Source organism: Neophocaena asiaeorientalis, unplaced genomic scaffold (genome assembly GCF_003031525.2).
Source record: "Neophocaena asiaeorientalis asiaeorientalis breed wild unplaced genomic scaffold, Neophocaena_asiaeorientalis_V1.1 scaffold443, whole genome shotgun sequence".
Taxonomy (NCBI): domain Eukaryota; kingdom Metazoa; phylum Chordata; class Mammalia; order Artiodactyla; family Phocoenidae; genus Neophocaena; species Neophocaena asiaeorientalis.
The window spans coordinates 1,431,269-1,455,687 of record NW_020171808.1 but is presented as its reverse complement, the minus strand read 5'-3'; the positions used below and the strand labels follow the sequence as shown (position 1 = coordinate 1,455,687).

At 40.5% G+C, this 24,419-nt stretch overlaps 1 protein-coding gene across 1 annotated transcript in view; it reads left to right on the top strand.

The window, feature by feature from the left end:
* The window catches only part of SGCG (sarcoglycan gamma), a 26,711-nt gene extending 4,417 nt beyond the window's left edge, over positions 1–22,294 (top strand). Inside the window, exons 4-7 of the mRNA XM_024753364.1 lie at positions 7,106–7,225; positions 10,865–10,937; positions 19,691–19,814; positions 22,121–22,294. Coding sequence (XP_024609132.1) covers positions 7,106–7,225; positions 10,865–10,937; positions 19,691–19,814; positions 22,121–22,294 — 491 coding nt within the window. The remainder of the gene's footprint in view (positions 1–7,105; positions 7,226–10,864; positions 10,938–19,690; positions 19,815–22,120) is intronic.
* Positions 22,295–24,419: the final 2,125 nt, after the last annotated feature.

The window sequence follows — 24,419 nt, the reverse complement described above, 5'->3', positions numbered from 1 at the left end:
CTTCGTACCCAAAAAAAAAAAAAAAAAAAAAAAAAAAAAATGTTTGAGGGATTTTTACCCATCTTTTGTCATTCATTCAACAAACATTTATTGAATGCCTATGTGCTACTTTCTATATGCTGTCAAGTAATTAATAACATTTAGAGTGTGTAATTATTTTTTAGGAGTTCCAAAAGTAAAAGATTCATTTTATATTCTTCTGAAAATGATTTAACACAAATACTCATTTTCACATTTAATTTTTTGCTAAGTGTGGATTTTCATATATAGAGGAGTTAAAGATAACATAAATCTGTCTCCACTTTCGTGGATGAAATAATGGAAGCACTGAAAAGCTAATTTTCTCAAAAACACACAGCTAGTTAGTAGAGAAGCCAAACCAGGAGTCACCTTAGGACTTGCTTCTCCAACAGGGGTGTTTCCACCACCCTCCCTCTCTACTCAGATTTCATTAAATCATGACACACCGGGAACTGTCCTAGTTGCTGCAAATACGGTGTTGTTTTTGTCACCAAGGAATTCACTTTTAAAAAAAAGTTTCCCATCAGAACTACTTTAAACTGTTAACCTCAAATTTTGAGTCTTAACCTTAGTGTTTCATACCTGAGGTAGAGTTAAAATAAGTGGAGTTAAAGATAACATAAATCTGTCTCCACTTTCGTGGATGAAATAATGGAAGCACTGAAAAGCTAATTTTCTCAAAAACACACAGCTAGTTAGTAGAGAAGCCAAACCAGGAGTCACCTTAGGACTTGCTTCTCCAACAGGGGTGTTTCCACCACCCTCCCTCTCTACTCAGATTTCATTAAATCATGACACACCGGGAACTGTCCTAGTTGCTGCAAATACGGTGTTGTTTTTGTCACCAAGGAATTCACTTTTAAAAAAAAGTTTCCCATCAGAACTACTTTAAACTGTTAACCTCAAATTTTGAGTCTTAACCTCAGTGTTTCATACCTGAGGTAGAGTTAAAATAAGTGATTTCTATTAAACCTTTGGTTGGAATCCTGAACTCGGAAATATTCAGCTCACCAAATCCAGGACGATTTTCAGTAAATGACTTCCCACAATCACACTCATTCCAGCCTCACGTTTCCTGGGAGAAGTTAAATTTAGCCAATCTGGATATTAAAGTGTGATTTATATGAACTAGACAAAGGAATCCCATTTAATTAAATGAATAATTGTTTATTACTAAGACCACTGAAAAAATCGGCAACCAGTACAATCAAAGCCAAAAGTCTTAAATTCCAAAAGGAATCAAACATAGGAAAGCAAGCATCAACAGCTAGCATTTCAAATCTTGGAACTAGCAGACAACAAATTGTGAACGACAGTGGAATCTTACTAGTTATAAATGCAGCCCGAAAGAACAGTTAATGTTCTTTTGACTTCGAATAATAGAAACCAGTTCTGGTTAGCTTCAAAATAAGACTTTTTAGCTGAATGGGGTCAATTTTGGCAATTCCTGTTTCCCTGAAATTTTCTGTTTCATCGAGGTTTTCAAATTTATTTGCATAGAAGTCTACATAGTACTCTCTTTTTGTTTTTTTAATTTCTTCCATTTCAATGGCATTATTTTAATGGCTACATAATAGTCCAAAGAATACATATATAATTGTAAATATAATTATAAAATTATAAATATAGTTATTGTAAATACAATATACAATAATATTGTTGCATATTATATATATATACACACACACACAATAATTTGATTATGTAATACTCAAAAATTGGAGTTAGGTTATTCCATTCAGTCAATGACACAGTTCTTAATTCAGGCCACTCATATATTTAGGAGGTATTCAATAAATACTTGTTGAATGAATGAATGGAGGAATGAATAAAAGACTGTGTAGGAAGGGATGGACTGGAAAGCCAGCTTAAGTGTGGGAGAGAGTTCTAGGAGATGGGGTGGGGGAAGATGGCCTGTCCAGGGTGCTCCAGAGTGGACAAGGGTTCAAGTATAAGTCTGAGCCACAGCTGTGAGGAACTTGGGGTCATGAGTGGGAAACAAACTCAAAATTTCTCAGGTAAAACAGAAAAGAGAAATTCAACAAAGAAAGTCAGGAGTGAAAAACAAGGGGTTAGCATCACTGTTCACAATAGTCAAAACATAGAAACAACCTGTGTCTATAGACAGATGAATGAATAAAGAAGATGTCGTGTATACACACACACACACACACACACACGATATATATATACACATTGTGTATATATACAGTGGAATACCACTCAGTCATGAAAAAGAAGGAAATAACGCCATTTGCAGCAACATGGATGGACCTAGAGATGATCATACTAAGTGAAGTAAGCCAGACAGAGAAAGACAGATATATGATATCACTTATATGTGGAATCTAAAATATGACACAAATGAACTTATCTGTGAAACAGAAACAGACTCACAGGCATAGAGAACAGACTGCAGTTGCCGAGGGGGTGGAGGGCTGGATTGGGAATTTGGGATTAGCAGATGCAAACTAGTATATATAGGATGGATGAACAAGTCCTACTATATAACGCAGGGAACTATATTCAATATCCTGTGATAAACCATAATGGAAAAGAATATGAAAAAGGATATATTTATAACTGAATCACTTTGCTGTGCAGCAGAAATTAATACAACATCGTAAATCAACTCTACTTCAGTAAAATAAATTTTTAAGCAACAGTGGGTTCATCCAAGACAATTGCTGTGAACAGCACTGGAGCCCCTTCCTGGTTGTTATAGGTCCATGAACTCATGTGCTTGGATGTAACAGACTACCCTAAAGAATAGAGTCAAGCTATACAGATAAGAGTCGCTGACTCCAGGCTTATAAAGTTGAACCTAGTAATACAAGATGATACCATGGACAAGGGTTCAAGTATAAGTCTGAGCCACAGCTGTGAGGAACTTGGGGTCATGAGTGGGAAACAAACTCAAAATTTCTCAGGTAAAACAGAAAAGAGAAATTCAACAAAGAAAGTCAGGAGTGAAAAACAAGGGGTTAGCATCACTGTTCACAATAGTCAAAACATAGAAACAACCTGTGTCTATAGACAGATGAATGAATAAAGAAGCTGTCGTGTATACACACACACACACACACACACACACACACACGATATATATATACACATTGTGTATATATACAGTGGAATACCACTCAGTCATGAAAAAGAAGGAAATAACGCCATTTGCAGCAACATGGATGGAGCTAGAGATGATCATACTAAGTGAAGTAAGCCAGACAGAGGAAGACAAATATATGATATCACTTATATGTGGAATCTAAAATATGACACAAATGAACTTATCTGTGAAACAGAAACAGACTCACAGGCATAGAGAACAGACTGCAGTTGCCGAGGGGGTGGAGGGCTGGATTGGGAATTTGGGATTAGCAGATGCAAACTAGTATATATAGGATGGATGAACAAGTCCTACTATATAACGCAGGGAACTATATTCAATATCCTGTGATAAACCATAATGGAAAAGAATATGGAAAAGGATATATTTATAACTGAATCACTTTGCTGTGCAGCAGAAATTAATACATCGTAAATCAACTATACTTCAGTAAAATAAATTTTTAAGAAACAGTGGGTTCATCCAAGACAATTGCTGTGAACAGCACTGGAGCCCCTTCCTGGTTGTTATAGGTCCATGAACTCATGTGCTTGGATGTAACAGACTACCCTAAAGAATAGAGTCAAGCTATACAGATAAGAGTCGCTGACTCCAGGCTTATAAAGTTGAACCTAGTAATACAAGATGATACCAAAACATTAGTAGAATGAACTTAACCACAGCTTTATACTTCCAGTCCAGTATTTTCTGTGATACGATATTTGCAGCAGCAGAATAAATCTTTCCTTTTCTCAAAGGACTCTGTGACATTTGTTTTTTTTGTTGTTGTTGTTTGTTTGTTTGTTTTTGCCGTACGCGGGCCTCTCACCGCTGCAGCCCCTCCCGTCTAACTCATGTGCTTGGATGTAACAGACTACCCTAAAGAATAGAGTCAAGCTATACAGATAAGAGTCGCTGACTCCAGGCTTATAAAGTTGAACCTAGTAATACAAGATGATACCAAAACATTAGTAGAATGAACTTAACCACAGCTTTATACTTCCAGTCCAGTATTTTCTGTGATACGATATTTGCAGCAGCAGAATAAATCTTTCCTTTTCTCAAAGGACTCTGTGACATTTGTTTTTTTTGTTGTTTGTTTGTTTGTTTTTGCGGTACGCGGGCCTCTCACCGCTGCAGCCCCTCCCGTCACAGAGCACAGGCTCCGGACACGCAAGCCCAGCGGCCATGGCCCACGGGCCCAGCCGCTCCGCAGCATGTGGGATCTTCCCGGACCGGGGCACGAACCCGTGTCCCCCACATTGGCAGGCGGACTCTCAACCACTGCGCCACCAGGGAAGCCCTAATTCCTTTATTTATTTCCCTCGTTATTTGTACCAAAGCCTTTAATTAAAATTGTGATTTTACCAGATAGCTCCTTTTTTAATCACAAAGAAAGTATTTGAGTTTGGCTTCTTCTTTTTTAAAATTAATTTATTTATTATTTATTTTTGGCTGCATTGGGTCTTTGTTGCGGTGCACGGGCTTCTCATGGCGATGGCCTCTCTTGCTGCGGAGCGCAGGCTTTAGGCACGCAGGCTTTAGTAGTTGTGGCTTGCGGGCTTAGTTGCTCTGCGGCATGTGGGATCCTCCCAGACCAGGGCTCGAACCCGTGTCCCCTGCACTGGCAGGCGAGTTCCCAACCACTGCGCCACCAGAGAAGCCCTGAGTTTTATTTCTTAAAGAACTCTGCTGCACTCAGCTCTAATGCATGTCCAGCAAGGTTATAAAGACTAGTAGAATATTAATGAAAGTTAAAAGATTTAATTATAAACTCACTTACTTTAAGAGATGATTATTCCTGTGGTGGGCTTGTTATCACTTGGAGCACAGTTTCTTTTGAAGTGGAAAACATATTTAAACTGAACATTCTATGTCTATATTTTTTATAAAGTGAAGATGGAATTTTATCCACCTCTGTGCGTTTGTTTGAGTAGCCCCCTCTACCTGGAATCTCGCATTCTCCCTTCATCAGGGAAACGTGAACTCTTCCAGGTCAGCCCAGACATCCCCTTCCCTGAGGTGTCATCCCTGACCCCCCAGGAGGGACAGGAATTCCTTGTCAGGGTTCTCACTGGACACTGTCCATGGTTGTATCACGGCACTTATCAAATTGCCCTGGGACTAGATTTATATGCTTTTTTCTTCAGTGGACTGTGAAATCCTATAAGGTGTGAACTGCATCTCCTCTTTTATGTAGCCTCAATTCTTAGCATGAAACCTTGAACATAAAAGCATACAATAAATTTCTGCTGAATGGAGGAGACTCACTTTCCTGAATTTTCTTTGATCTGAGGATTTATGTAGCTTTGTTACTCATGAAAATTATGCAACTAAACTCATTTGTTGAATATTTCATCAATGTATATGAAACAATGGTTACAGAAAAAATGTCATTTAGTTTAACCACTTTCACTTGATAAATTCTCCTCGAATTGTTATATGAACCTCCAATGAGCTAAACAGGGAACTCCTATTGGATAAATTACTCCAGCTTTTTCCTCTTGATGCTAAACTCAAATTACTTCAAATTCATCACTTAATGCAAATCAGTGTTTGTGTGAGAAATATGTAAGACATATCAGTGACCCAGAAGAGGTAAATAGTGACACCGAATCACAGGATAACTGAGTTTGGGTGAAAGCTCAGGAGAGCAAAAATACAGGCAACTATCACAAAATAAAGCCAGGCTTCCTTAAGAGAAAGGAGATAAAACAGAGAGAAAAAAACTGTGTTCCGCTTTGTAACATGTGAACACACACACATTTAAATGAAGAATCTTTGGAGGGTTCTGAGGTACAAATTAGTGAAAAAACATAAGAATATGTTGCTGACAAGATCCAAAACTGATTACTGTATTAGCTGAGAAGCTTCTATTTAATTTCTAGCAGGTACCAATCAACTTGAATGAGTACTGTGAGGGACATGGACACACACACGAAATCTACAAGTATCCACTTCACAATAAACTTACTTTTCTAGGTAAGAAAATAGAACTAACAAAAGAATGAAGGAACACTTGTAGTTCCTTAAGCAAATGCTGAACGCTATGTTCTAGAGAGATGAATCCATTATGCGGCTAAGGTTAGAAGGACAGAGAAATCAGAAAACATAAAATGATGGATACTCAACTGTACCAATGAGAGACATTGAACAAGATCTCACACGCTGAAGGTACAGCGTCCCCCGTGCCTGGCACACAGAAGCACACATTAAACATCTGCTGAGCACAGTCTTAATTTAAAAGCCAGTGGGTCGGAGATTGGGATTGGCGTATATACACTAATATGTATAAGGTAGATAACTGGTAAGAACCTGCTGTATAGCAAAAACGAACAAACAGAAAAAGTTCATGTGAAAGGAGTAAGCTTGGGGGAGAAAGGGATGCCCTGTCCCTGAAATAGAAAGAAGGGCTGGAGAAGACAGAAATGGCTGAGATGAAGGTGAAGGGCAGAAACTTGAGGGTGTGTTTCCATGGTGATGTCTGTTTGCTCCATGGAGTAGGAGGTGAGGATTAGGGCAGAGGCAAGAATCTGAGTGTGACTCATTCATTGTCTGCGTTAACTTCGGCCATTGAAGGAAGCCATTCATAAGATGGTCTTTCACAAATCTCACATTTCAGAATATAAAATCCTCAGTTGGTTAATACTCAAAAGAATACCCATTTCAGTAATCTGCGTAGAAGAATCATATTATTTTTGGCAAGTTTTAAAAACCTGAAAAAATTAATTTTTATATAATTCATTCATATATATATTTGATATAGATCAACGTACATGTGACCTACATTAATTTTAATAATATAATAGATTTAGGACTTAAAATTTAATCACAGAATCAAAAAAATTACTGGTAACAAATCTTAACTGTTTAGTGATTTGGTACTACTGGGTGCCGTGGCATGTGTAAAAGTAGAGCTTTTAACACTGCAGAGACTACACACTTTATAATAAAATGTTTTAATTCATTCTTTAGGTCCCAAAATGGTAGAGGTCCAGAGTCAGCAGTTTCAGATCAGCTCCAAGGACAGCAAGCCCCTGTTTACTGTTGATGAAAAGGCAGTTGTGGTTGGTACAGATAAACTTCGAGTAACTGGTATGTAGTAGCTCTTTATTTTTAATTAAGGAATAATTGACAAACAACATTAGTTCCAGGTGTACAACATAAGGATTCAATATTTGTATATATTGTGAAACGATCCCCACAATAAGTCTAATTAACGTCCATCACCACACATACTTAACACTTTTTTCTTGTGACGAGAACTTTTAAGATCTACTTTCTTAGCAACTTGCAAATACACAATACGTGGTACCTGTAGTCGCCATGGTGTATATCACATCCCCGCGACTTATTTGTCTTATAACTGGAAGTTTGTACCTTTGACCACCTCCACCCATTTTGTCCACCTCCCAACACTCACTTCTTGGCAACCATCAGTCTGTCCTCTGTGTCTGTGAGTTCAGTTTTTGTTTTGTTGTTGTTTGTTTTTTAGATTCTACGTATCAGTGAGATCATATAGTACTTATCTTTCTCTGACTTTTTTCACTGAGCATAATTCCCTCGAGGTCCATCCATGTTGTTGCAAAGGGCAGGATTTCCTTCTTTTTCTGGTTGAATAATATTCCATTGTGTATATACCACATCTTCTGTATCCATTCATCTGTAGTAACTCTTAAGAAAAACAGTATCGCGTGGAGGGCACTTCTGCAAAAGCAAATTGCAGTTTTGGGAAGTTTACTGTGGAATATTTCAGGCCGATAAGAAAAAGTACTGTCGTTTGAATCTGTTGACTTTTCTTCATGGCATTTCCTTTGAAATTCTTTGACACTCTCTTAGAAGAATGAAATCTTCCTCACAAATCTTTACCCACTTTTTTTTCCCCACCATATTGTTTCCTTTTATCTCTTTCCAATTGGTGTAACCCAAAGGCTTTACACAGAAACAGAAAACTACCACAGCCATCATATAATTCCAACTGTGTTGGGAAAATTGCACCAAAAAACAAAACTTGATTTATTCTTTATGTCATACGACTCCCTAGTTGCTACAATGATGGTTAAGTTTCGTTAAATATATAAAATACGAGAAGAATATTTTTATAAACGTTAATTTTTCCAAGTAAATTCCCATTCAAGCTTTTCTCCACTACGTACTATAAAAGTTTGATCTCTGTGTTAAATGGATTGATTTCAAGTAGCCTTTGGAGTTTCCTGGATCAGCAAAAGCAGCAGCAGTTGACAGCCAAGGAAAGAGGAGTGAGAAGCGACAGAACCAGGTCACTCTGGGGGCAGAGAAAGAGAATTCAATGCTTGGCTATACACTCTTCCCTCTGGCCACTTGGCCTGAGCATGGGGTGTAAGGGGAGGGACTCAGTGGTCTTTCTTTAAGGTGGCCCCTCCAGATTCCTGAGTTGCAGTACATCCTGATCTGAACACACATCAAGAAGTGCTTTCTTGCCGTTGCCTTTGTCTCAAGAACTCAAAGAGTAATGTGAAATCCCTCCTCCATTCTTAAACAGCTGCCATATATACTCTAGTCAACGGGGAAACTGAAAAATCATTTTTAAATCAAATTCATGGAGGAGATTAAACAATTTCACCACCCCAGTTTGAAACTGATCTCGGTCTTCAGCAGTCTCATTTTTCCCCCTAAAAGTAGAATCGTCACCAAGTGACCGAAATCAGCACGTCTCTTTCACTAACCCCAGTCACAGAACATGTTATTGGAGCGGCATCAAAATGTCATCTTCAAAAGAATTATTTTATCCCGTTGCCAGAACCGGCTCCTGGAAGATGATGTACGGTTGGGTACTTCGGTTCCTTGGCAGTGATCCGCTGGGCGGGGTCCACTCCCCAACATTTAGGAAGGAAAACAGGGCCCTGTAAGAGTATCCAGTCTCATCACTAAGGGGAAAGACACAATCTAGCAATAAGGCAGCTCAATCCCTTCATCCTTCTCTGATTAGCTAAACGGGATTACATATGTCACAAGTGACGACGTAGAAATTCTGGAGTCACCCACAAAGCCACCCACAAAAGAGGACCTGGGAAGTAAGGTTTCAGCCACTGAAGAAGAAGTGAAGGTGGTGAGTCCATGTCCCTTACAGATGTGAAGACGGATCTCTAGCAGCTGCTTAGAGAGGACCACACCCTTCAAGCACACGCTCAACACATCCGGCTCCGGACCCAGTCATGCAGCTCTGTGGACAGTTGATGACCTGCTCCATCAGTTAACAGCCCTTCAGCTGAAAGGAACAAAAGGCCCAATTAAAACTGGCTTCAACTCTAAGGACATACATGATCCCACAGGAGGTCTCCAGGCTGATTCATTCGGTATTTTCCTCCAGTTCTGCTTCTCTCCTGACTTTCCCCTTTCAGTGGTGGTGAATGGTCCCATCAATTCCAAGGGTCACTTCCTTGTGCAGTGACTTCTCCAAACTTCCATACGAGGACCTTGATGGCCTCAGGGGGTCTGTGCCCCTTAAGTTGTCGTTCCAGCCTAAATTCTCCTCATATTGCCTCTCACCGTTGTGGCCTCTCCCGTTGCGGAGCACAGGCTCCGGACGCGCAGGCTCAGTGGCCATGGCTCACGGGCCCAGCCGCTCCGCGGCATGTGGGATCTTCCCGGACCGGGGCACGAACCCGTGTCCCCTGCATCGGCAGGCAGACTCTCAGCCACTGCGCCACCAGAGAAGCCCTGGTTTGTAATTTTGAAAGTTCATTTTGTACTGACGGGTGGAGCCCAAGACAGGGGTGTGGTCTAGGCCAGGCAGAAGGACCTAGGTAAATCATGATGAGCACTTACCTGTGAATAACCCTGCTGTGCATAGGTTGAAAGTGTGGGCTTTGAGGTCAAATCACAGTCCGGCCACTTAGCTGTGTAACTCTAGGCAAGTTAATTAACCTTTCTGTTCCTCAGTTTCCTCTTCAGTAAAATGGGAAAATAATCATACCTGCCTTGTAGGGTTCTGAGTACTAACCATGTTAGGATATATCACCTTCGAATCTCTGCACTAACCCAACACCCACACCATGTCTTCGAATCTCTGCACTTATAATCATACCTGCCTTGTAGGGTTCTGAGTACTAACCATGTTAGGATATATCACCTTCGAATCTCTGCACTAACCCAACACCCACACCATGTCTTCGAATCTCTGCACTAACCCAACACCCACACCATGTCTTCGAATCTCTGCACTAACCCAATACCCACACCATGTCTTGCACATAATTAGGTTCTCAGACTAACCAGACAACTGGGAACATTCGTACAAATTAGAAAGTCAATTTTAAATATTCAAAATTTGGATTTTTCTATAAATTTCCTGATGTGCCTTAAGAAACAGATGACACAAGATACAATTTTTACACGTAAAATCTAGAGAATGAATCAAATTACTATTACTGAAAATATATGGACTTAATGCAATTTTCAACTGAAATTTCTTTCAATTTGAGGGCTAATATTGCTTTCTGGTTTTAAAATAAGCCTGGGTATTTGTAACTGCTTTAAAAATAATATTTTGTTTATAGACGTCTAATGAAATCGTGGTATCCTTGGAAAAGCAGGAAAGCAGTTATACCTATTTTTTTCCTGCAACTCAAACATCTGTACGAATTCAGCAACGATCAGAACCTACATGTCCTGTAATATGCAGTATAAATGCTCGATTTGTGGGCTGCTGTTTATTTTACTTTTGTAAAAGCTTCATCTTTGGTTTGTGTTTAGGGCCTGAAGGGGCTCTTTTTGAACATTCAGTGGAGACGCCCCTCATAAAACCGGACCCAATCCAGGACCTTAGGTAAGAATTTTGTTCAAATATAAACAAACTCTCTTACAGAAGATACCTGGTTATGTGCTAGAATAACACGTTAGCAGATATGACCAGGTTGTTTCTTATTCCATTAGTTGTCTTTATTCTGATGAACTTCCGCCCATAACAAGTCATTTCTTACAAAAATCCAAAGGAGGTTAGAAGTCCTACTCTATGTCCCGTCCTTTTGTCTCTGAGCTCTTTACTAGCCCTGCCCCTGCCCCAGTGCAGCCTGTACTGTTCCAATAGCTATTCCTGCCTCCAGAAAATCTGAGGGACTTGGCTAAATGCAGCTATTTTATTTATTTTTTTCGATTTTTTTAAATTGTGGTAAAATACACGTATAAAATTTATCATCTTAACCATTTTTAAGTGTACAGTTCAGAACATATTTATACTTTACGCACTTTAAAAGAATTTTTTTTCTTTTCCATTTTGGTTTATCACAGGATATTGAAAACGGTTCCCTGTGCTCTACAGTAGGACCTTATTGTCTATTCATTCTATATATAATAGTTTGCATCTGCTAATCCCAACCTCCTAATCCATCCCTCCCCCACCCTACCTGCCCCTTGGCAACCACAAGTCTGTTCTCTATGTCTGTGAGTCTGTTTCAGTTTCGTAGATAAGTTCATTTGTGTCTATTTTAGATTCCAAATATAAGTGATATTATATGGCATTTGTCTTTCTCTTTCTGACTTACTTCACTTAGTATGATAATCTCTGTGTCCATCCAAGTAGCAGCAAATGGCATTATTTCATTCTTTTTTATGGCTGAGTAATATTCCATTGTCTACAGGTACCACATCGTCTTTATCTGTTCCTCTGTTGATGGACATTTAGGTTGCTTCCATGTCTTGGCTATTGGAAATAGTGCTGCTATGAACATGGGGGTGTAAATGCAGCTAATTGAAATGTTTCATTGATTCCACATCAGCCAGAGTAAAGTCCAGAATGCTACTGGGGCACTTGGCTCGTGACCTAGACTCCTTGGGGCTCTCTAGGTTGGCACCCTGGGGCCTCCTGCCTCACCCGTCCTCTGACTGAGCCACTGCCGGGCCCGGACTCCACACTTCCACACACGCTGTCCCACCTGACTGGGGTGCCCTCCTTCCCTTGGAGACCCCACGAATATCTACTTGTCCTCACGCTTCAGGTCACATGCCACGCATGGGGCTATGGTTCATGTGGTCCACAGACCCTTCGTTTTTCCCTGACGAGCATCAGCTGAAGCAAACACTGCACGTTTTAGTGAAAGAGGACGGTGTCTTATATGGGCTTGAAGTTTGCAAAAGGCATTCTTAAAAATCTCAGTTTCCATTACATTTTTTAAATATGTGCACTGTTAGTAGAGACAAGAATGTTATAAAACCGAGAGCTTGACGGATTCATATACGCAAAGGAGTTGATATATCTTTTTCTCAATTGTGGCAAAATGCACATAATATAAAATTTACCATCTTAACCACTTTCAAGTGTACCGTTCAAAAGTCTAAGGTACGCTTATTGTTCTGCAGCCGTCCCGCGCCTCCATCTCCAGCATTCTTTACATTTTGCAAAACTGAAACTCTGTGCCCGTTAAACGCTAACTCCCCATTTCCCCGCAACCCCTGCAAACCACCATCCAAGTCTCTGTCTCTATGAATTTGAGGACTCTGGGTACCTCATTTAAGTGGAATCAAACAGTATTTGTCTTTCTGTGACTGGATTATTTCACTTAGCACAATACCCTCAACCTTTGGTATATCTTTACATCATAGCCGAATATATAAAATCACCCAGTTCCATATATAAGTTTATTCTTTATACAGAGTCTCTGTGTGACTGTGTGTATTTCACCTTATTACTAGGCTACTGAATGTTCTTTGCTGCTGTAACTGTTTATTCCAATAGTATATTTGTATTTTATAACAAAAACAATAATATTTTTAAAAACAAATGTCTTAAAGTCTACAATGTCACTTAAAATCATGTTTAGAATTTGAACTTGAAAAATATTCTGGAGACAATTAACATGTTAACATATTATGTATAATAGGGAATAATGTACAGTAGGAATCCCAGCTTTACAGACAAGCCTGGTGACCTTGGCCAAACTAACCTTTTGAGGCTATTTTTTCTCATATATAAAACGTTGATAGGGACTTCGCTGGCAGTCCAGTGGTTAAGACTTCGCCTTCCAATGCTGGGAGTGTGGGTTTGATCCCTGGTCAGGGAGCTAAGATCCCCACGGATCTCTCATAGCCAAAAAACCAAAACATAAAACAGAAGCAATATTGCAACAAATTCAATAAAAGACTTTAAAAATGGTCCACATCAAAAAAAAATCTTTAAAAAAAGTTGTTAGTAATGCACATCTCAGAGTGTTCTAGGAAAGATTTAATAAGCTATTAAGTTAAAAATATTTTTCTAAACTGAAAGTGGAATACAAATAATCATTTTTATTATCAAGTAGATATTCACACAAAATGGAATTGGGGTTAGGAAATTCAGCATTTCTCTTAATTTTAATGTCTAATTAAATATTCATCAAAAGCAAATGAGAGTTCAATTCATCTTACCCACTTAGAGAACATTGGCAGCATAAAAATACATTGTGACAATTAAATTATAACAATTTCATTGATTTTGATAAAGGACCATAAGATTGATATTACAGAACTATTATAGTTAGGGGAAAAGAACATTTTATTTTCCTAGGAGAGGAAAATGATTCAATATCTTTAAAAAATAATCCCATTAAAACCATTTTAGAATTATAAAATAATGTAAATTGTAGAGATGCCAAGCCACTCTTTGAAATAAATGTCACTATTTTAAAATTATAGGTCTCAAAATTAAACAATTCATCATACATTTTCCCATTAGGAGATAAATCTGCTGGCTTCTACAGCAGTCCCTTACTAAAAAAGAAATGGCAGAAGGGTATTATTCTCTGGCTTTCTAAAGGATGATACTAAGCGAGGATTACATAACCCAAATGTTACAACAAAAGTGATTGAGAATGTAACGAAATTGTAAGGAATTGCTTACAATAAGGAATGATGTTTGGATGGAAGACGTGAACTAATACGTACTGAATGCCTTCCACGGTCAGGAAAGGTGCGGTCACATAATTTATCTCGTTTACTCATCAATTCGACCTGAAAAGTATCAACTCGATCCCCATCTTATAAAAGAGAACACTGAGCTCTAGATAGTAGTGTGTTCTAAGGCACAAAGGAAAAACATGTAACCAACTCATGACTTAACTTCAGCTCTGACCCCAAAGCCCATCCATATACACTCTGTTCCCTCTTTCTACCATGCAAGTGAACCCTTCACTGATTTATTCTTTGATTTACTACCAGGCTCCACTGATTGAGTACACGAGAGTCGTATTTTCTTCTGTAAGTTCTTGCCGTAAACTGTCTTCCCTTTTTATTTCTGTCCAGTAGCATTACTGTTGCTGGCCTGAGTAAAGTAAAAAGATATTCCTAGAATATCATAACTGACCCATGAAAACTTTGAATGTGGATTTTGTTGAGTTAAGATCGTGATGCATTTATAAAAAGATCTCTGAAATATACACGTTTAAATATCACAATTCAGATTTTGGTATTTGCTCAAATTGTAGTCATGAAAGGGTAACAATTATTATGTTAGTTAAGACAAAAATATAATTAACTTGTATTTAAGCTAGATTTACATTTCTTACGGCAAAATAGTCCTCAAAAAAAGTGTGAACTCTGACATACTGTTTTAAAGCTACTTCTCATTCACACATGATATAATTCCATCTTTTTTTTTAATTTAGTGAAAATGTATTAAGTGTATTTATATGCCAGAGGCTATGATAAATGTTGGTTCTACAGCGATAAAAGGCATGGTCCCTGACCTTAGTGAGTTTAAAGTCTATTGAGAAAAGAAACATGCCAACAAGTTAAAACAACATAATTCTTTGCTATGCTGAAGGTACAAATTACAGTGAGAGCATAAGAAAGAGAGCACGAATTCTTCAGGGTGATCTGAGATGAAATCACAGACAAGGAGGCACGTGAACTGAAACTTAAGCAATCAGTAGATGTGGATACGGTAGGGGAAATTGCAAAGCCTCTGCAACCCAATAGGGATGTGACGTGATTAAATATGTTATTATTTGTAAATCTGTGGAAACAATGCCTAGCACATAGTCAGTAATATATATGTGTCCTCATTAGTTAAGTAAAATCAGCAGACATGGAAATATCTGTTCCTGTTTCAAACACTTGTAAATATTGGTTTGCTTAATAAGAGTTTATAAATATTGCTCAACTAGAAACCAAGGAAAGCTAGTTCCCAGGTCCCAGTAATAAAGAGGAAATTCATGGTCAGAGCACAGTAGAAGCTAAGTCAAGGGTACTCAGGGAGAAATCAGGATCCCATAGAGATCAGGGGCTGGGACTTTAATATTTTATGGGGACTGAGATTCTAAGGTATAGCCTAGTGTATATGAAATGCCCAAACTGAGATATCTCATAAATCTCGGCCTCTGTGAAACAGGTATTTCAATTTACCTACTAGCCCAAGGATGCTGCAAGAAAGTTGCTATCTTGGGCTATGGGTTGAAAAAGTTACCCAGGAGAAATCATGGGTTGCAAGCATTAGGAGGACTAAATCCACACTACCTCATTGTGCAGGAGCTCTAAGCTGGAAAATTAACATTAAAAACTGCACCAAGGGCTTCCCTGGTGGCGCAGTAGTTGAGAGTGTGCCTGCCGATGCAGGGGACACGGGTTCGTGCCCCGGTCTGGGAAGATCCCACATGCCGTAGAGCGGTTGGGCCCGTGAGCCATGGCCGCTGAGCCTGCGCGTCCGGAGCCTGTGCTCCGCAACGGGAGAGGCCACAGCAGTGAGAGGCCCGCGTACCGCAAAAAAAAAAAATTGCACCAAGTCTATAAACCAATAGTGATAAAAAAAAAAAAAAAGAGAGAGAGAGAGAGAAACTACATTGAAGATATTAATGGCATAAAAACACTCATGGAAAAAAAAAATCTTGCTGAAGATGAGCTTACTAAAAGAAGAAGAAAAAGGCAAATGAATAAGGAATTGAACTACCGTGGGGAAGAATTAGCAGCCACTTCAGGTTACCCCTGAAACTCCAAGTAGTAGAGCAAAACAAAGAGATTTTAAAACAGGTATGAATAAAAGGCTCAAAGAGAAAGAAAAAAAAAACTTGAATACAAAGGTAAGGCAAAGACAAGATGAAAACAGAATATTTGGAAAATAACAAAAAGAAGTTCTAGGAATGAGAGATTGAGTAATTAAAATCAGTGGCAGCCAGAACTTGGTTTCTCATACCATTCTCCAACAAAAGGAATCAGGATTCTTTGGAGAAATCCTTGGCTAATTCTAGGACTGGGAATGTAGATGAATTTAGAGCATCTTATAGCCAATAAGTAAGAAGTGCTCAAAAACCCAAACAATGAGGGTATGTCAGAAGGAACACAGGAGTCAACTGAAGGTTGGCAGGTATCAAATCTCCATGATTTTTAGATTCATTTAAAAAAAAACAATGTTTATAATATGGAAGAAATTACATCTTTTGCAGATACTTAAGTGTATGATAAAGCATTTAGATGTTATCTTAAAATATGTAATGGGTGCCTCGTTTTTCAAAATTCTTTTAGGACAGCCATGACGCGCACTGCTTGGCTTTCTGTTCTACCAAGCTTTGGAATGTGTGGGTTTCGGGGATGAACACACTCAGTTTTACCAAACTTGGCCAACGTACACCTCAGAGTGCTTGCGATGATGTCTAATTCAGGAGCAGTAAGAGTTGGTCTTTCCTCACCTTTTTACCAATATTCGGCACTGTCAGAGTTTATGACAGTTTTCATCTGATGTGTGTTATATTGTGTTATTTTACTGTTTGTTTCCCTGATGACTAGTGTGGTTAAGCATCTTTCATATTTTTATTTTGTTATTAAGGTTGCTTCTTCTGTGAATTGACTCTTCATCTCTTTGCTTCTTTAATTACTTTTCAAAATGGATTTGTAGGGATTAAAATATATACATATTCAGAATATGAGCCTTTTTCCTATTATATTTCTATTAATTTTTAATGTTTATATACTGAAATTTATTAATCATTTCTTTTATTACTTCCGGATTTTAAGCCACAATTAAAAGACTTTCCCTACAGGAAGAGAAACTCGCCAGCCACATTTCTTGTATGGCTTTCTCTCTTACATTTGGATCGCTGATCCACTTGGAGTTTATTCTTGTATGAGGTACAGATACAAGAATCTGGGTCTAATTTTCTCTCTTCCAGCTGGCCAGCCAGGTGCCAGCAATTGCATTATTATGTAACTGCCACCACAATTTGAAATGTAACCTTTATCATATATAAGATTTCCCTGTGCATCTGGGTCTGTTTCTACAGTTTCTACTCTATCCTGCTCAGCTGTCTATTCAGGTCCAAGTACCAACTTTGTTACTTAAATAAACTTTAAAAGATATTTCAGTGTCTGGTAGGGCTAGCCACACAAAGACACACATACGCACACACACGTACACATACACACTACATATATATACACACGTACACATACACACATGTACACATATACATATACACACATACACACAGATGTACACATACACAATACAAACACACAACACACACATATACACACACACACATACACACACTCTTGCAGCTTTTCCCTTTCACCCTTTCTGTCTGCTGTTGCTTATTTTCCCACATGAACGTGAGGTCTTTGATATCCGGCCACTGTTGAATGCGTTCACAGAGAGGTGCACTTCAGAGCATTCTAATCTCAGCCGTTTGGGTAAAATGTGTCCACACCTGTGCTGCACTGAAACGTTTCATCTTCAAGGATAGAAATGACGCAAGGGGGACGAAGGTTGCTCTCCCAGGAGGATCGCAGTATAATGCCGTTAACAGCTAGTCACAGGGCCTGTTGAGGTCGTTTGCGGTTTGAGAACTGGTCTTTGAAGCAGACTCACCCTCACCACGGTCCCTGGAACAGGCCCGACCTGTGCAGTTGCTCACCCATCCACCTCCCTCCCCTGCCTTCCCTCCCCTCCCCTTCCTTTCTCTCTGGCTGGAGAAATGCAGGCAGTTAGCAAAGTCAGAAGGGGCCCGCGATCAGCAGACCAGGCTCATGGAGATACAGCGTGTTTCCCCAACACCTAAACCCAACAGAATTTGACTGATAAATTCTAGGAATGTCTCTGTATCCTCGCACTCAAAGTAATATTTTAAAATGTGTAACAGATCAGGTCTTACATACTGAGATGTACATAAGGAAGCTTTGTTTTCCATAACAAATAGTGGTAGACAAGAAACTTGCTGATCAAAGGGAACAATCCACCTGATTTAGAAGTCGATCAATAGTACTCAGCCATAAAAAAAGAATGAAATGATGCCATTTGCAGCAACATGGATGCAACTAGAGATTATCATACTAAGTGAAGTAAGTCAGACAAAGAAAGACAAAAACCATATGATAGCACTTGTATGTGGAATCTAAACTATGACACAAATGAACTTATCTACAAAACAGAAACAGCCTCACAGACATAGAGAAGAGACTGGCGGTTGCCAAGGGGGATGGGGGGTGGGGGAGGGGGGATTGGGAGTTTGAGATTAGCAGGTGCAAACTTATAAAAATAGAATGGATAAAAACAAGGCCCTACTGTATAGCACAGGGAACTATATTCAATATCCTATGATAAACCATAATGGAAAGGAATATTAAAAATAATATATGTGTGTATAACTGAGTCACTTTGCTGTACAGCAGAAATAACACGGCATTGTAAATCAACTCGACTTCAATTTTAAAGAATTGTAAAAGTCGATCACTCAGTCAGTTCAGCAGCAAATTCATTACCAGGCCCTTCTCTCCTCTTAAACGTAACCCTTTCTGTCTCCTGCCCCCCTCCACCTTGTGTTCTCCTTCTTGTGGATCTTTGCACATTTCAAGGAAGTCACCCTTTCAGCTTTTGCTTGAGTCAGGTTGGCGCAGCTGAAAGACCTGCCCAGTGATCACGTTGTGCCATCTGGTGGAAACTCAGTCTTTTCCAGGCGGAGGCAAATAAGAGAATTTTTCTGCTCCTGTGTTCCTGGTTCTGTATCTGTGTTTGACTACATCACAAGGAGATGCTGATACGTTTTACAAAAACAACGCCAGCGGAGGCCAGTCTCCACCCTGTCAACTCCATTAATTCAGTATTTTTCCAAAAGAAATCTTTGCATCTGCCCTGTAATCTTCCTAAATGAAAAAAAAAAAAAGCAGACAACACCTAGAGTCCAGATTTACATCCTGTTTTGTGAACGTGTTAGCAAATGTACGCGTTGCCCTTAAATTTCTCTTTTTCCCGAAGAAGTTTGTATTTTGGCTAAAATATAGTTTTCCAGAGATATTCACCAATAGCATTTTCTTCTGCTGTGGTGTGCCAGAGTGCTAACCACGCCGTCAAAGCTACTGCACAGGGCTAGGACTGTCTAATGTTTGCATCTATTTTCAGAGGATGCTAATTTCATGGACTCCATTGACGGGAAGTTAAAATTCTTTACTGCACTTTATTTCTGGATTTATCCATGAGTAACGTGCCCTATGTTAGCATTCAAGAATGAGTGAAAATACCATATACCTTACTGATTATATTTTCTATGCTAAGCCCTTGGTTGGGGGATTCCTGGGGTGGCTGCTTTTTATGCTCTTTTTCCTGGTTTCTCTCCCTCATTTCAGACTAGAATCCCCGACACGGAGTCTCAGCATGGACGCCCCGAAAGGCGTTCATATTCAAGCTGCTGCAGGGAAAATCGAGGCCCTTTCCCAGATGGACATCGTTCTTCACAGCAGTGATGGGACAGTGAGTCCAACAGATGGGGGCGGGGTGGGCCTCCCGTTGTACAAGCCTCACGTCCCCTGAGCACTGATGACACGCTTGTCCATTAAGGCATCGGCATAGTAAATTTATGGTAGTTTGTAAAGAAACGTCATGAAAGGCATAGCACAGAAAATGTGAAAGGAAGGAGAAGACAATTTAGCACTGAAAGAAGGGCCAAGAGAGGTTAAAATAATTCTGTGTTGGATCCAGACTGCTTTGTCTGGCATTTGTGCCGTCAAGTCTCTTGTTATCTTCAGCTTTGTAAAAGTACTAGACTCTCAGAGCTTACAGAGAACATGAGTACCGTCACTTCCTGGTGATCCAGCTTCCCTCAGTAGGGCTGTCACTAGGAGTTACCTGTGACAACCGTCATCCGTTACTGCCAGGGGTGCTCGCTCGCACCAAGTTCTGGGTAAGCGAGAATTAAATATGAAAAGTAAGAGCTACAGGAAGAAAAAACCCGGAACCTCAGGTCCAGAAACAGAACATCGCTGATACGAACTGTGGCTATAACGGGCAGCAGGGTACAGGCTCCCCACTATTGACCTTTCTAGTGCGAGATCAGTTTGCCAATTACTGTGTGAATTCGGGGACGTTAACAGGCCCCTCTGGGCCTACCCCCTCAATGGTCAAGTACGGGAACTAGTATTTACATCACAGTGTCACAGGGTTATGAGACCCCAGTGCAGTAAGATAGCTTTGAAATGATACTAATTTAATAGTAAGAGGGAGCTGTTGTTAAGGCAGCTCCCGAGTACACAGGACCCTCAAGGGCAGCCCCTGCGAAGCCCCTGCAGGTTGTAACTTACAAAGTTTCGATGCATGGAGCAGATAAATGCAAAAGTGGAAGCCAGGAATTTTGGAATCTTATTACTAAGTCATAACGTCCCTACGTACTGAAAACGTGTTACCTTGAAAAAAATCTATAGTGATCTTAGTTTTGAAATAATACTACTTATTTTCATGAATCGGGTGTCGACTCAGCCCGACCCGTACTTGAAGTTGATACCCCTTATTACTGGGAGCTAGTTCAAAGTGAAGAGATATCTGGCCTCCCAGAAAATATTCTCCCAAAAAGGCAAATGAAGATGAACAACAAAGCATTATATGGACCATCAGTGACCAGAGTTTGCTGGAAGGACAGGAAAAAAAAATAACTAGAAAAAAATTAACCAGGAAAAAGGAGAGAGGAGAAGCCAACAAGTTAGGGAAAAGCAAAGAACTGGGCAGAACCCAAAGCATTAGACAATAATCTAAATAGGTTCTGCTCTAAAAAAATAAGACCCACTTGACTTCCTCCTCTGACAGTGACCCAGACCCCAGGGCAAAGCCTGCCTATCACGCATGTGTACTGTCACCCGCCGCTTCCATGAAGAGGTCAGCGTCCCGAGAGGGGACACAGACGCAAACGCCAGTTTATTAAGAGCTTGGAGTATACAGGATGAGAGCCACGTGAAACAGGAGGGGTCCGACCTTGTTGGCGAGGGATAACATGGAACCTTCCCAAACATGGTTTAATTCCTTCCGCTAAGTGATCGCCCTGGCCAGGCTTGGCTGCTCTGTGTGGCCACACTTATTTCCTTAAGCTGTCAGATCACCAGATCTCAATAAATGGCCATTTGTTTGTATTTCAGTTCAACTAAACCTCGATAGGAACAAAAAAATCCAGTGGCTTTCATCTATTTTTAGTCGTCTGTGTGTCTACTGCTTTCCTGCATTTCATAGAAGGCAGTAGAGTTTCAAATCATATTTTAAAAGCTGGGGAAATGGTTGACAGCTATTACGATGAATTTAATTGCCTCTCACAGGAAAATAAAATCAGGAGAAATTCCAACAATCACAGGTTAAAATGACTAAGATGAATCTACTTCTGTGGCTTGTATCAATACTTTATCCTAATAGGGAGGAGAAGCTGAAGGTCAAAGTGGAACACAAGGTAAACGTGAATCAGGCAAAGAATTGTATTATTTTGGTCAAACAATTCTGAAAGGTCTGCATAAAAGTGTCGCATCATACATTTTTCTAGCTCGCCTAGCACAATGAGTAAAAGAAAAAAATGACTTCCCCCCAGTTCCTAAGGACTGTTTATCCCTTGCCTGGATGTAAACTAGAAATAGGCTTGTAAGGAATTAGATTAATTGTAATAGGATTTCGGTCAAGCCAGGTGCCTACTTCATTTTCTCTGCAGAGCAACAGCGAATTTGTTTGGAACGATTTGAGCATTTAATTTCGTGCCTGTTGCGTCCATCCCTCCTTGACCACTTCATCTCTCGTTCTCTCCCAAGCAGCTTGTGCTCGATGCTGAAACCATGTGTTTACCCAAGTTGGCTCAGGGGACTCAGGGTCCCGCAAGCAGCTTGCAGGGACTCTACGAAATCTGTGCGTGTCCAGATGGGAAGCTTTACCTGTCTGTGGCCGGCGTGGGTACCACGTGCCACGAGAACAGTCACATCTGCCTCTGAACCAGGGCCGTCTTCCACGGAGCTACCTGCCTCGTTTCGGTGAGCTTTGGAGTGCCGACCTCAAGCCTTCACACCTGGAGCAACTCGACAAAGTAAAGCTGAGTTGGCACGTGGGAAGGAAGTAGGACCTGCTTTCGAAAGGAGCTCAGAAAGAGAAATGTACCGGTGCAAGTGTTCCCGTGAAACCCCATGATCTCAAAGTGGCGGCTGGACCTTAGACACAAAAGTCAAAGACTATCAGGAGAATGTGTTGATTCCACTAGACTGATTCACTTCCATCAGCACCATCGTGACTTTCCCTTTCTTGTTCGCGTCGATCTACGGTGAAATACTTAACTGCTGTGTGGATATCAGCTGTGGGTCTCTGACTCCCCATGACAGTAGCCGTGGTCCTGCTGAGGTGCCGCGAGAGTTCCATGAGGTTTTCCTCTGTAAAACCTGTAAGTGCTCTCTTCATTTTAATGCAACGTGTGTCAGGTTTCACAGGAAAATCTTCAAGTTTTGAAGGGACGTTAAGGCTGATTTGATTTTCAATATGTAGTCAGAGGAATAAATTATACAAAACCATGCTTTCTTTATATAGTCAATGAGCGATGAAAATCAATCTACATTTTTCACAGACTTCACAGTTTGTCTTACTTTCTTTAATCCTCATAACTCTTGGAGGTAGGTACTACTTTTCCCCCAGTTACTGGTGATAAAAAAGGTTCCGATGAGACAAGTCACAAGGTCACACAGTATCTGTTAAAATTAAACTAAACTGTGACCCTGCATTTTCACATCGGTTTTCACTTCAGACAACTTTGACCTGTGTCTCATTCCATCCGCGGCACCAGTCTACCTGATACCTGCGCAGATGGGCTGGTGCTCGCTTGACAAGTGGAGAAACTAAAGTCCAAAGGGGTTTGTCACCCACCAGAACCGCACCGCGAGTAGGCAGGGGTCCCAGGTGCCCAGCAGGCATGCTCACCTGACGGGACAGGTGAGGGACCAGGTGGGACCTCACGGAGTCAGCCTCTCACACTCGCCGTCGGCTGTGCGATGTGTATTTGCATCCGGTGGGCACACTGAACCCATGAGCACGTTGGTCTTGTAGAGGCCACTCACTCACTCTGTAAAATGCCCTTTGGCACGCAGAGCCATGGGTGTCGGTTTTGGTTTGTGGTTTACCAGTTGTTGGCATTAGAATCCCCACGTGGCACAAGACATGGTGGGACCAACAGCACTGCAACTTTGGGGGTTTTTGTAATTTATTTATTTTTGGCCGCGTTGGGTCTTTGTTGCTGCGCGTGGACTTTCTCTAGTTGCGGCGAGCGGGGGCTACTCTTCCTCGCGGTGCACGGGCTTCTCATTGCGGTGGCTTCTCTTGTTGCGGAGCACGGGCTCTAGGCGTGTGGGCTTCAGTAGTTGTGGCTCACGGGCTCAGTAGTTGTGACTCACGGGCCCCAGAGCGCAGGCTCAGTAGTTGTGGCGCACGGGCTCAGTTGCTCCGCGGCACGTGGGATCTTCCCGGACCAGGGCTCGAACCCGTGTCCCCTGCATTGGCAGGGGGATTCTTAACCACTGCGCCACCAGGGAAGCCCAGCACTGCAACTTTCTAATTAAAGGATTTATAACTATAAACACAACTTCAGTTTCACTTTCCGCAGCCTCAGAACTGAGAGAAAAGTGAGTCTTTATTTCCAGTGCTGTTTTGACAAGGTGTCAACAGTGCAGCCCACTTCCCACAACCCCGCGACTTTTAAATTACTAGTGTCACAAACACTTGAGATTGCAAAACAAAAGTACAGTGTTTCCTAAGCAGTTAAGGGCAAACTCAACTCTGAACATAATGCTCCTAGTTTCTGGGGGCGGGGGAGGGCTTTAGACTATAAATTGGTATTTGCCTTTTCCATTTAGTTGAGTCCCGATTTTTAAAATTAATGTCTGCTCTCTTGCTCTAACATTCCCATTGTCATAGTAAATAAGGTTGCCGTTTTTGTGTCATATGTGCTTTCCTGTACCATGTCTGTGCAAAAGAAAAATGTCTTCCAGCCCAGTTGATGTAGATGGAACACAGGATCACCATGGAACATTTCTAAACTAGTTTGGTTCTCACAGAACGTGTGTACATGTCCAAAAAAAT